Below are 14,654 nucleotides of genomic sequence, written 5' to 3'. Positions count from 1 at the left end.
CCAGAAGGAATCATAGTCAAGCAAAGAAACAACAGGCTTTTACATGACATACTTCAAGGACATCCAATTTTCATGCAACACATATTTAGAAGGACCAAGTGAAAAGTTAGAAGACCTAACTAAACATAAACATTTGCTTTGAAAACATTGCAGCCCCAGCACAAAAAACCCATTTATTTATCCTTTCTGCAAGGACAGTATTAGTGAAAAGTTGGCTGGTCAATCCTCAACAAGAAAGTTACTTGTCCCAGGAAAGAGTGCTGAATTCTGCAAGGCTAGAGTGTATAAGATAGAGGTTATATTATACGTTGCAGTCAGTGCATATGTTTAGGCTCACCTTGGTTAGCATTTGCACCCTGAGGCAAAGCATTGGTTAAATTGGGCAGCTCGTTTCCATGGTTTCCATCTTCCCAGGGACAAACATCCACACTGTTCCATTTTTTCAGCTGTTTTAGCCAACTGGCCTTCTGCTCCAACTTGCAGTGGGGATTTAAGACTATACACATCCACAGAGCACCTGATTTTAAAAAAATTGCTAAATTATGTTTCCTATTAAAAATGCAGCAGCCAATGACTAATTGCAAACTTCTATACCGTAACACTTTTTCTCCCCTCAAAGGCTACACTGCTTGCTTCCCAGCTATGCCTACCACCAGGCAGAACGAATTCCCAATGCAGGATCTTGGAGCTGGCATGGCCCATCTGAAGCAATTGAAAGATGGTACCAAGCCAACCTTCTCAATTATAAGGCATTAAGAGGTCTTTTGTATTAGAAAATTCAGAGTTCACAATGTATGGCTTATCAGACAGGAACATCAGTCAAAAGCGAATAAGAATTCACATAAAGTTACAGCAGGAAGTTATCAAAGTTTTTTCTTCTAAATTTTGTATCAGCAGCAAATATTGTTTTCTATGAAAAAGAACTATATGTCTTCCAGTTTCACATTTCAAGAACCAAAGAAGCATATTAGTAAGATAAATATTTTGTAAACATATACTTCTACACTCAGAATCCAGCAGAACTACTGCTGATCATGTAACTCATTCCCAAACACATCTGGGTCTCAGAGATCCAATAAACATTGGTTTAGTGCAGTCTAATAGGAATAAGATACTTTTACTGCAATTACTTCAGTAATTTGGTTAAACTAGAAAATTTGTTTTATGTTTTCTGTTTACGGAGCTCAAAGGGAAAGCTAATTTGTGCTGACATTTCACACATACCATCACTTTGGAACCTGTTCCCTTAGACTATATAACAGAGCAGGCACAAATACATCAGGGTCTCTAGCAATAATTTTCAAATGAAGAGATTTTTCTCTAAATTGCCTGTCTCTTCATCAGCACGAACTTTGACAGAAGCATGAAGACATCTGAAAGTAGTGTTTAGCAACAGTTCATTTGCTCATTAAGCATGTGCCTGATACCCTACAAGAGATTTAGAGAATATGCTTAAACTATGCAATCTTCATGACAGGCTGGGGGGGGTGGAGGGGCAGCGGAGAGGGTGAAGTAATAAGAATGCAGCTGGTTCTTCTAGGATAATAAAATTCTCACATTCAAGTATTCTTTTGCTAAATAAGAATGCAAAATGGATACCCAGAGCACAGGCCTTCACATTACATTCATTCCTAAAGTAAGTCGGCATGTCGGTATGCCACAGTACAGGAGCCAGTGGAAATATAGCTCAATCCTTAAGGTTGCAAATCCTTTGCTATTCAGACCAAGATGGAATGGGGAAGTAACAAAGAAATCTGAAAACAACAACAAAGTATGATATGGTACAGTGCAGAATACCACAGAAAGACTACAGACTACACTGCAGATTATTACCGCACAGTAGTTACATACAGTATAGCAAGTGGTTTGGTTTTTTTTAGGTGTCAAACTGGCCATGGGAGTGAGTAAGGTCAATACCATTTTTAAAAGCTTTTTAAAATCAAATCATATTACTTTCTTTAGACACACTCATCAACACGCTTCACTCTACAAACAGTCAAATTACAACTGGTTATTATTAAGCATCAATGCATTTAGCACTGCTCAAGACAAAATGTTTGTGTTTCTTGCAATCTGCAAAACAAAACAGAAGATGGGGAGTATTGGAAAGCCTTGAAGAACAGTTCACTTGAGCTTGTCTATTTTCAAAATCAAATACCATTTCAGGGCACTAAGGACACACTGTACCTCTCAGCATCTAACAAAAACCGAAAAGCCAATTTAATACTTTGTAACCAGATTCCCAGTGTTTCTTCAGTCTGAAGCAAAAGCAAAGTGCAACACCTTAACCACATTTGGTAAGTATTTCAATCATCCAGCAAGGCGGAACACACAATACTGATTACACCACACCCCTACAAAATGAGTAGCCTTTTCTTTTTCCACATCTCAGAAACACCACTAGAGGTAAAGGAATTAACTTGCCATCTTCAGAAGCTCCACTATGCATCTAAGAGGCTGGAGAGGGAAGAGATACTCTAAATACTGAAATCCTACAAAAACTTCTTCGGTTTAAAGAGAGAAACTGTGTCAAGCACAACTACACTGTCAGCAGCGACTGTCTTAGAAACCTGGGCTATTTTTATGCAAATGAAGCACAAGTGTATTTCTAATAAACCACACTCACACACAAACCACTTAAAATTTCAATAGAGCCCAACTGCACCCTGCTCCCAGCAACTTCAGGGCGAGCTGTATGCACATCGGAGATCTCAACCAGTATTCACGTTCACGACTGCCCAGCTCCCTGAAGGAAGAGGAATGTGAGACAGAACTCCCCCACTAGAAGAGAAAGGAGTGGAAAGAGCCTCAGGCTCAGCTCCTGTAGTGCTACAAAGGGTACCATGTGGGAGAAGGAGCATAATGCCAATGACCCTACAATCTTCAGTCTAGTTGGGTTTCTAGGATTTTGGTTGGTGTTTTTGTGCGTATGGGTTGGGGTTTTTTTTTTTTGCCTTTTTTTCCCACCGCCCCTAGCATGTGTGCATTTGGCTGTATTCACATTTCTTCCTCCTCCTGTTCCCCAAGCATGTTGTCCCTCCCCTGACATCTGCTCCATTCTGGCTCTTTCAATTCACTGGTTGCTGTCCTGCTCCTAGCGCTGAAAAGTCTGAGGAAAATGTCCACTTGTGCCCAGATTTTTACCACATGCCAACTGGAAGGAGCCTGGAGGATGTTCTTCCTATTTCACTCTGATGCTGCTCAGTGGAAGAGCCCTGAGGTGGCCCTTAAATGTCACCACCAACCTGAAGGCTTACACTGGCCTCAAACAAGAAATTCTCTATTCTCGGTCTAATGGCTCCCATACGGGGAAACTGCTGATGACTCTCACCCCTTACTACAGATAAGGCTTACGGAAAAATGAAGGGCAGCCACTTGCAATTTATGGGGAAGGTATCTAAATCGATTTCCAGTGACTTCAGCCCGGAAACTGCTGCTGGCAAGAGTCTATACTCAAAATAAGTTTCCCAAAATACATTCCTGGCATTCTCAAGTTTACCTGTTTGACTAGATTTAATGATGACACCAATGCCACCTGCAATATGAACAAACATCTCATTACATGGAAAAAAAAACCCACCAGATAATATGTTCCTGTTTACATACTCAGTTTTTCTCTCTAACACAGTTCACACTCTTCATGTCTCACCAGGCACCAGATATCCTTTCATACTGGTTCTCAGGTGGCTAAAATCTTCCCCCCTGAACAAAAAAAAAAAACAACTCCGCTTTGGATTCCTTGACTGTGACCTATCTTTTTCCAGTACAAAACTCCTCACGTTACAGTGGTAAAATGATCACAACCCAATATACAAAAATTTCTCCCCCAGAAAATACTTAGAAAATAAGACATGCTGTGACTGCAACTTGATACCAATTTCACAAGGAAATGAATATTAGAACTTTCATACTGCAGTGACGAATTGCCTATTTTGGCTCAACACTAATCCTCTTGACTTGCAAAAAGCCAGCTTTGCCAAAATAGACTTTTGGTTCAGACAGCCCTCCTTTTGAAAATGCATGGTTCTCATTCACCTTTAGTGTGCCTCACACCACAAAAAAAAACTAGGCTATGTTATTACTTCACACAATGCCTGCCTTCCTTGTACATACAGAGGAACATTAGTACTTTTGTGTTTCTCAGTAGAAGTCCATACCCTTGGATTCATGGGGGAGAAAGGGACAGCATACCTTTATACTGATTAGGATTTAAATATGCAAATTAAAAAACATTAAGAAGTATTCAGTCACTGTAAAAGTAGATGTGCTAATAATTACACATCCTGTCTATGCATGTACTGATGAAGCTAAAGGAAGTGCAAGGAATGTATACAGACTCTTGAGACAGTAAGCATTGCGCAGTTTTCATAAATCCCATTAAATTTACTCATGCCCCAGTAAATGGGAAGGTAGTGATAGAAACATTTTTAGTGGGGGGCTAGGACACTGATCACAACTGAAGTTACAGCATAAAATTCTGTTTGACTGTTCCATTTTGGTCTTCCCAAGAAATTGGCTTTTCCTAGAAATAATATGCTGCCTTGTCAGGGCTGCTGCGTAGCTAAGCTTGGGTCAGCATTTACTCATTTACAATACCTGTGTGATCAATGGCTGAGACTTGGCCTTTGCTTTGGAATTTTACATTTAATATACTTAAGATCAATCCATTAATTTGCAAAGTTAAGATACGCAAGAAACAGATGCACATCCACTGTGACATTTCTTTGTCCTTTCTATTAATGCACATCTCTTTCTTAAAAATAAAAGCCTGTAAGCTACCAGGTTAGTAGCATTTGATAATTTCAGAGAAAACGGAGCCAGGTAATCAAGATCATTCCCTTTGTGCAATGGACAAATCAGCTTCAGCACTTGCTGCACACTTGCCACTGCGCCCCATTTGAGCCTAATCAATTCTATTACTAAAGCATCATTTTCCAGTATTGGAAGTGCCAGAATAGAAACAATACCAGGAGACAGAACCTATGACCTCCTCAAAGCAGAAGTATCAGCAAAGGATTTTGAAGTGGTTTACATCTGTTTTTCAAATACATATGCACTTTCACCAGGACAGTCACTTGGAAACCTCAAAGGTGGTAGTGTATGGTATTTATTGCTTCTCAGAAAGAAGGACAAGTGCCTTCAGAATGACTGGCAAAGCCAGCTTCCTCCTCCAGGCACGGAGAGGTCTCCATTAGAACAAAGCATAATCAGAAGTCCCCCTGGAGAATGCTCCAATTAAACACTTGCTTTCATAGAACAGTGAAGATAGGCAAAGCACTTCAGTTCTGTTCTCCCTTCGATAAGAACCCCAAGGAAAAGTACTCTCAGCATTCAGTTGGATCCAAGTTGCAATTTTATTCATAAAAACAATTCCTTAATGTGTTCTGGTTTCTCTGTGCAGCCATCAGAAAAAAAGGCTTGCTATGGGTGCTGTGTTTCTTGGAGAACAGAATGTTTCATTTTGCTCTAATTCATTCTATTACTGAATTAAACTTTGATGTATTGGTCTTGACAAGTGCTTCATGCTGACTGTATTGTGTATGATAGTATAATCACTCCCCATGCATTTCGCACTAGCTGGCTGATTAATGCAATAGATTACCTGCAGCACTGATGGCAAGAGGGAATCACTGCCCTTCTGCACACGAAACTCCAAACGTGCATTATAGGGAGTGGAGATGTAACCCATGGACAAAAAAAAAAGCCTAATTCCCTAAGTTTCCCTTTATCTATTGCTGCATACTGCTGTTCCAAGGGTTAAAGGCACACATATACTTCGCCAAAAGGAAACATGTATTTTCATACTGAAATTCTATTCTGAGCTATCATCTACATGCTCTGATCTCTGTGTGTCAGGAAAAACTCCTGCTCTCGTCTTCCTAAGTTTTCAGCTGGAAAAAGGAACTAACTAAGCACTCCTGTCATTTTGCATGAGCACGTTGCTCTGGGTTATGCCTGTTCAAGTTTGTTTTAAAAACTGCTGCATCTTTGCAGACACACTGCCATTTGACCAAAGGGTTTCATGTAAGAACAGAAATTCACTTTAATGGTGTTTACAGTATTATACCCTAAGACTACACTGTCCATAAGAGAGCACTTAGGAGCTGTCACATGTCCATTAGATTCCCCTCTATGCACCTACAGTTCCCTATGATCTAATCACTTTAGCAAGGCATGGGCTACAGTCTACATAGAATCATAGAATGGTTAGGGCTGGAAGGGACCTTCAAAGGTCATCTAGTCCAACCCCCCCGCAAGGAACAGGGATATCTCCAACTAGATCAGGTTGCTCAGGGCCTTGTCCAACCTGGCCTTGAACGTCTCCAGGGATGGAGCATCCACCACCTCTCTGGGCAACCTGTTCCAGTGTTCTACCACTCTCATAGTAAAAAATTTTTTCCTAATATCCAACCTGAACCTACCTCCCTCTATTTTAAAACCATTACCCCTTGTCCTATCATAACTGGCCCTCCTGAACAGCCTCTCCCCATCTTTCCTGTAGGCCCCCTTGAGGTACTGGAAGACCGCTATAAGGTCACCCCAGAGCCTCCTCTTCTCCAGGCTGAACAGCCCCAACTCTTTCAGCCTGTCCTCATAGGAAAGGTGCTCCAGCCCTCTTATCATCTTCGTGGCCCTCCTCTGGACCCTCTCCAACTGGTCCATGTCCTTCTTATGTTGGGGACTCCAGAACTGGACGCAGTACTCCAAGTGAGGTCTCACGAGGGCAGAGTAGAGGGGGAGAATCACCTCCCTCGACCTGCTGGCCACGCTCCTCTTGATGCAGCCCAGGACGCGGTTGGCCTTCTGGGCCGCAAGAGCACATTGCCGGCCCATATTGAGCTTCTCGTCCACCAGTACTCCCAAGTCCTTCTCCTCAGGGCTGCTCTCGATCCAATCACCACCCAGTCTGTATTTATGCCTGGGATTGCCACGACCCAGATGTAGGACCTTGCATTTGACCTGGTTAAACTTCATGAGGTTGGTACGGGCCCACCTCTCCAGCCTGTCAAGGTCCCTCTGAATGGCATCCCTCCCTTCCAGCGTGTCGACGGCACCACACAGCTTGGTGTCATCGGCGAACTTGCTGAGGGTGCACTCCATGCCACTGTCCACGTCACCGACAAAGATGTTGAAGAGGGCCGGGCCCAACACGGACCCCTGAGGGACGCCACTTGTGACCGGTCTCCACTTGGACATTGAGCCGTTGACCACTACTCTCTGAGTGCGGCCATTGAGCCAATTCCTTATCCACCGAGTGGTCCATCCATCAAACCCATGCCTCTCTAATTTAGAGAGAAGAATGTCGTGCGGGACAGTGTCAAAAGCTTTGCACAAGTCCAGGTAGATGACATCCATTGGTCGACCCTTGTCCACCGATGCTGTCACCCCATCGTAAAAGGCCACCAAGTTGGTCAGGCACGATCTGCCTTTGGTGAAGCCATGTTGGCTGTTACCCACCACCTCCTTGCTCTCCATGTGCCTTAGCATGGTTCCCAGGAGAATCTGCTCCATGACCTTGCCAGGCACAGAGGTGAGGCTGACTGGTCTGTAGTTGCCCGGGTCCTCCTTGTTCCCCTTTTTAAAAATGGGGGTTATGTTCCCTCTCTTCCAGTCATCGGGGACCTCGCCAGACCGCCACGACTTCTCGAATACAATAGCCAGTGGCTTGGCAACTTCATCCGCCAGTTCCTTCAGGACCCGCGGATGGATCTCATCAGGTCCCATGGACTTGTGCACCTTCAAGTTCCTCAGATGTTCTCGAACCTGGTCTTCAAGTACAGTGGGCGGTGGTTCATCCTCACAGTCCCTGCTAGTTCTTTCCACAGCTTGGGTGGTAAGACAAGAGGCTTTACCATTGAAGACTGAGGCAAAAAATTCATTGAGTACCTCAGCCTTCTCTATGTCCCGGGTAACCAGAGCACCAGTATCCTTCCGGAGGGGGCCTACATTCTCTTTGGACTTCCTTTTGTCCCCTACATACCTATAGAAGCATTTCTTGTTGCTTTTTATATCCCTTGCCAAATTCAATTCCTTCAGGGCTTTAGCCTTCCTCACTTGATCCCTGGTCACTCTTACAGCTTCTCTGTATTCCTCCCAGGCTATCTGTCTCCGCTTCCACCCTCTGTAGGCTAACCTACATAGCTAGAGGAAAGTATAAAGAACTTGCAAATGAACCTCACTGATTAACTTTCCTAATATTCACAAAACCATCCATTTGTTCACAATCAATTGAAGGTAAAAGCATTGCTAATGCTAGCACAAATAGTACAAACCCACTCTTACAAGTAAACATAGTATTTCACAATTTTAGGCAGTTGCCAATATTTACACCCAGGTGGTGAACATGAAGTGCTCCTGCTCAAAATAGAGATCAGATATTTTATCAAATATTTTCACTGTCAATATACTCTCAGCAGTCACAGTCTATTTTCAGGGACTTTGAGAATTTTTGGAAGAAAAGTTAATGTGACTGACTATAAATACAATAACCTACCTCTATTTAAATTTATTATTGAGATGAATTAATTCCTCTCACAGTTCAGGAAGATGCAAAACTAGAAAGTTTGATAAATTTGTCAAACAAAACACTACATTCATGAAAGAAAAGTACGAAAATACCTCTCTTTTTTTTAAAAAAAAAAAAGAGTGGAGCAAGTGCAAACAATTCCTTGCATAGGAGGAATTTCAGAAAAAAAAAAAGTATGATTGCCACAACTATGCTCACAGAATGTAAATAACCTATTGTAACTGGCCAGAAGAACACAATCTGATTGTCAAGTCTGAATTCCTTCCTACTCCTAAGATTTCCCTAGTTACTTATGTCTTCCAGTCCAAGAGTGATTTCTGAGTTTTTACAAAACCAGTATACTTCAATTAAGATTTCTAACACAAGAATCTAGCACAGCTCCTGGTTAGCTGATCTGCCTGGCCACCACAACTCAAAATTCTAAGCTTATTTCTAGTTTCAGTTAAATTTGTCCAGCTTCAATGACAGTTTTCAGCTACCTTTTGTTTGCTTGGCAGAAGTGTCTTCCTTATCCATTTTTTAGTCTATGTAGGTATCTTAAATTATAAAGGATTTCCTTTGTCTTGCTTTGACAGACCTGAGCACACCTCTCACTTTAAATTACCTTTCCAATTTTTCAGTTATTTTTCCGGTATCCATTCAAGATAGAAAACTGGAAAATATCACAAGGCAAGATTGCTGGACCACAGTAAAGCTCAGAGAAATCAGTGAAGATTCAGTAATTCCTCTCCATAAATCTACTACTTCTCTCTAGCTCTGGTATTTACTAGAAGTGGTACTGGAAAATTAAATGGCAGCTTAATGTTCCTGAAGTATTAAAAATAAAGAGTGAGAGGAAGAAAAAAAAAAATATGCTGAGTACTAGCTTGGGCTCACAGTAAAACTGTCCTTAAACTTGACAGTCACAATTCCACAGTTGGGGCTGCAATAAGTTTTGTACCAGCTCCAATACAGAACAATTTTTAGGACGTTTATAAGTAAATCAGTTCAATGGTTTAGGAATAAAAACTTCAAAAACTGTTTTAATGTGGGTACTTCAAGAAACTTGGCTCCTGCTGTAAAAATACTTTCCATCCAACTGAGTTAAACAGAAATCCAAACTTTCTGTACAGCATCAAAAATAAGCTCTTCAAGCTAGGCTTATAGACTAACATTAATTACTTTCACCATTATTCCTCAAATCTGATAAATGCAGCTTAATCACAGGAAAGAATACTCTTTTCAAAAACATCTTCCTCTTACTGTCATACTCTGGCCTCATATACCCTCATTTCAAATACCATTATGGCACATGCCAACAAAAAAAAGAGGAAGGAAACGACCCTCAAAGAAGATGGACAGAACCCATCTTCCCAGAACTGCAGCCTGGCTTCATTCACTGGGGAAATGAAGGTGACAGCAACAACCAAGACACTCCAGAGCCATGACAGCAATCTCTTTAAGCTGTCAACCATAACTCAGGCCTTAGAAGAGCAAAACTGTCTGGTGATGTTAACTCAGAAGTACTGTTAATTTAGTGCCTCCAATAGCACAAATCATTCAAATACCCTAACGTATATTAACAGCTTATTCTGTGAAGAGTATTATGCATCCCATCTCCTCTGAAACACAGGTCTTCCTACAGCTTTCACCTCAAGGCTAGAAGTGTAATACGTGCAACTGATTAATCTAATCTTAGAAATCTGAACTTAACTATCTTCTACAGGTGCAGGGCATTGGGTACTCTTCTTAGACTTAAAGCAGAACGTGATGTAATTAGAACTTGGGATACCCAAAGAAATCATGAAAATACGAATATAAGCTTGGCACTTAAATTTCAAACTTAGAGCCTTGCTGTACCATTTTTGAAACACCATAAAATATGGGGAAAGAGTGTTTCTACCACATAGGTGATCCTAAAAAGGGATTGCACGAAGTATGCAGCTCCAGAAAAATGGTACTAGAGCACAAAAAACGTAACGCATGCTTGACTTTCAGCGATTCTTTTTCATGGCAGCTCTGAAGTAGTCATGAAATCTGGATCAGGAAGGAATTTCTCTAGGGGTATATTGGTAGCAAAGCTCGCTGCTTTTGAATTTTTTTCCCCATCCACTTACGTACTAAGCAGAGATAGTCTGTTTAGAACAGCTGGCATGTACCATTCATACAAGTCTGTCTCTAATTGTGAAGGGAAGGAATGCCTGAGATAGAAATATAGATGGAGAACAGTTTAATTTAGCTAAGGCTAAAAGAATCTAACTTGGCATTTTCTAGAGATGAATGTAAACTTATCACAAAAATTCAGAGTGCTTTCCAAATAAGAAAAAAAGCATTATTTAACACTCAATCATTGGTTTGCTCATGGCAAAATGGTAATTAAATCTGTCTTAATTAATCTATAATGATTCCTTGCCTAAACTCAACATTTAGAATTAAGTTTTAAATGAGGAGCAAAGTGTTGCTAATAAAAATTCAGGTGCAATCCTTCAGGAAATACATTGTACTATTTCTCTACATGGCATGACCTTGTAAACCAGTATTTTAGTTTTAAATTTTTACACAAAAATGTATCACTAATCCAGAAAGTGGCCAAAACATCAGCAAATGTGAACTCAGAGTAGATCATCAGGCTGTTCCAACATTTAAAAAGTGACACACAACATGGCAAAGTGCAAGTGAAAAACTACTGAGACTAAGACTACCAGAACTACTAAGACAAACATTTGTTATTCACTCATGAAATACCTTTACGACAACAATCATTTAGTATGCATAACAGAAAGGATTCTAAGGATGTCACCTAGGAAAGCTTCATCCCATGAATAATGCTCATGGCAATATTGTGAGAGCTTCCTACACTTAAAAACTTCAGATACCAACAAGTGGTTGAGGTAGACAGGAGAAGCTTACGCATTAAAATGTGGAAACTGCCCAGCTGAAAGCAGAGAATAAGTTTTAAATTCTCCTCAATGTCACAAAATAAGAGCACCAACAGAGACCAGGATCAGCATGATGCAAACCCAGAACACATTTCCCCATTTTATCTATTGCCCTGCCTTGCAAGAGCTCTTTGGACACAAATTCCTCCCCATGATAAAGCCATCATATTTTTGTTCCACAAGAAACTAATCCTTGACTTAAACAAAAAACCCAGCTGTCATCCCCCTTAAAGAGTTCTTAAATATCAAAATGGGGGAAATCTACTAGAAATGTTTGTTTTGAAACATGCAAATTATGTGAAGTTTCTTCACCACAAAGGCAAGTAAGAGGATATAAAGATACTGAAAACGGTAGTTCACAAAAAAAAAAATCTGATCGTGCAATCTACATGTTGACAAGCTGTTGGGCTCCATCACTCCACCAAGCAGTAGATACTTGTCTTAGATTCTTCTACTTGACTGCTTTCATCAGATTAAGCATCTGGGATTTAATTTAACAGTTTCAGCTTTATTAAGCTGTCACAAGAGCAGCCCCGCTTTGATAACAGTAGCTACTCCAATTATGGCTTGGTTTAGGGTTGACAAGTATAATGATTCATTCGTGGCACATGAGAAGCAATAAAAGGTTGTTTTGCATTACAGCTTTAAAAATGTGGGCACTTTTTTCATTTAATTTGTCACTTAGCTTTTGCTAAGAGGACATTTAAATTGCAGTAAAAGGCAAATGGGGCTTTTAGTTTAAATGTAATCCCCATATTTAAATGATCTGTAATGGTGCAGTGTTCGAGTGGGAACACTATTGTTTCACAGTGGGCCCTGATGGTGACATGTGACATTTGTATTCAGGTCCTGTATTATCCATGTGGCTAAAGGGCTTCCAATTTCATTTCACAGCCAGAAGCCTGCAGAAAACACCAATTAACTCACAGATCCCATTTGCCGACAAAACTCAACCTCTTCTCCATGTCTGGCATCTGGCAGCGCTCAACGTTTAATTCCAAAGCACAGCCCTGGGCTGGGGCATAAAGTCAAATTTTCCCCTTTCTTAAAGGAAATTCTTTCACTTTTGTAGAGAACAAGCAACTTTCACTTAAATTTTCATGGATGAGTATTAACGAATTACTGCTGCAGTAATACTGCATGGTCCATTTTTCCCCTCTAGATTTCAAAGAGGGTTAACTGACCTTTTCTTCAAATCAGAGATCTCAGCTCAACAGGCATCAGCAGATATTTACTGTGCATTTCCATATCCCTCCATTTTACCAATGCAATTTAATTAAAAAGGTAAACCCAGGGGCTTTAGATAATTCATCATTCAGATGTACTGAAGTCTTCATACATGGCAACCAACAGTTAAACACCTGAAGATCAGCACGTGAAATTTACCTACTGAAATTTACCTACTGAACACCAACACCTGGAGAATTCCAGGTCCACTCTAAGCTCTGGAAAGCACAGTCACATGTTACTGTAGCAAGCTGCAAGTGTTTACCAGTGTATAATTGAAGTTGCAGCTCAGTTCTTCTAGTTTGAGAGTATATGAGCAAGCCTTATATGGCTTTGACCTTGATCTTTCCAATTCTACACCTTTGTAGTTTGATAAGCAGCATTTAGCTCAAGCCATTCTTTGAAGAACAATAAGGGAATCTGCTGAGCATAATTATTATATTCTTCCTCCTGATCTAAAAGCTTTTAAAAAAAACAACTAACTAGCTATGTGTAAGGCTTTTTTGTTAACTTGAGGCTTCAGAATCATAAATTGTTTGTGGAATTAGCACTTTGTATTACAAAATCACCAGTTTCATACTCTAGATATGAAGTATTTTGGGGGTTTTGGGTGGGGTTTTTTTTTGGTGTTTTGTTTGTTGTTGGTTTTTTTGTTTTGTTTTTTTTTCAAATCAGCACCTTCAAAAATTCAAACCCAATCTGACTTCTACTGAAGTCAACAATTTACCATAAACTTCAGCAGGAGCTCTGATCAGAGCCCAGTGTGTACTTCCAGTATCCTTGCCAATGCTCAATGCCAGGCAGGAAGCATCAGTCAAGTTCCAATGAAAGGCTCAAGTGACCCAGTCAAAGACCAAAGCTGAAGAAAAACCTATGCCAAGATGGAACTGACAAAGTGGCCATATGCCTAGCAATTGGCAGACAGCAAACCAGGGCAGGCAAGCAAGCCTTTATTAAGCAGAGTATATATTTATGTATTTTTTATGTTCTAAAATTCTCCATAACTACAATGTGAAATTGCTACCTACCTGTGAAATAAATGAGGATAGGTAAGACTTTTTTTTTAAAAGACGTACATATGATACAAAAAGTTGAGCATGCAAAAGCCTGTCTCACTCCTTTTATTGGTATTTTAGTTCTCTGACACCCTAGGAGATGACGAGACAAGAAGCCAACATTATTTTAGAACATAGTAACATCATCCTCTTAAACCCAGTACCTGAGTTCTCTGCTACTACTGGCACAGACCATGTATCGCCAGGGCCAGGCTGCTCTTCCCTCTGCAGCACGCTATTGTAACTCTGGTCTCCCTTAAAATGCCTTTCAACTTTTGCACATTCACTTTTTTTTTTTTTAAGAGACACACATTTCACCTGGAAGAGGGACATATTCAATTTGAGTGAAACTCAAGGTGAAAACCTAGCAAAAACATGGCAGCAGCTTGTAAACTTTCACACCAAGTAGGACTCAAGCTGGAGAGATTCATCCCATTAACAGCAATTCTGAGGGAACTTGCTAAGCACCAGTGGCAGGAATCTACTGGCATGGGGAAGAAACGGACAGTTTAGCAAGATACACACACGCTGTAGGTAGAAGAACCAAGTTCTGCCCATAGCTTAGTGCACATCTGAAGTGATTGAAGTGTGTTTGCAATTGAAACCACGGTACGCGATCAACATGTTGCGATACTGTTAGAGGCAGCAGAGCAGTTGAGGACTAAGACAAGAGAGTCTGCCTCAGATTGCAAATACAGCAGCTGAGGTAGTGCTGAGGCTGGAGGTTGCAGTGTGCCTGTTTGGGAGCGGCACCTGTAATTCTGATTAAACCAGAGCTAAATTAATCAATTTGGCTAATCTAAAATATTGCTTATTTGATGCTGCAGGCAGAGAGATTCCACCTCCTCTACCTTTAGAAAGGTGCTGTCAAGAAAATGATGTTAATACGAAACTGATAAAACAAGAAGAGGAGCCGCTAAGAAAACT

At 40.7% G+C, this 14,654-nt stretch overlaps 1 protein-coding gene across 3 annotated transcripts in view; it reads right to left on the bottom strand.

The window, feature by feature from the left end:
- The window catches only part of ZSWIM6 (zinc finger SWIM-type containing 6), a 123,237-nt gene that overhangs the window by 32,021 nt on the left and 76,562 nt on the right, over positions 1-14,654 (bottom strand). For 2 of the 3 annotated variants that reach the window (XM_086628831.1, XM_086628830.1), the window contains exon 5: positions 338-517. In XM_086628831.1, the coding sequence (XP_086484957.1) occupies positions 338-517 (180 nt within the window). The remainder of the gene's footprint in view (positions 1-337; positions 518-14,654) is intronic. The other variant, XM_086628832.1, reaches the window with a different exon arrangement.

Source organism: Tauraco erythrolophus, chromosome Z, assembly GCF_009769465.1.
Source record: "Tauraco erythrolophus isolate bTauEry1 chromosome Z, bTauEry1.pri, whole genome shotgun sequence".
Classification (NCBI taxonomy): domain Eukaryota; kingdom Metazoa; phylum Chordata; class Aves; order Musophagiformes; family Musophagidae; genus Tauraco; species Tauraco erythrolophus.
The sequence above is the reverse complement of the archived record's forward strand: the minus strand, read 5'-3'. Positions and strand labels throughout refer to the sequence as shown.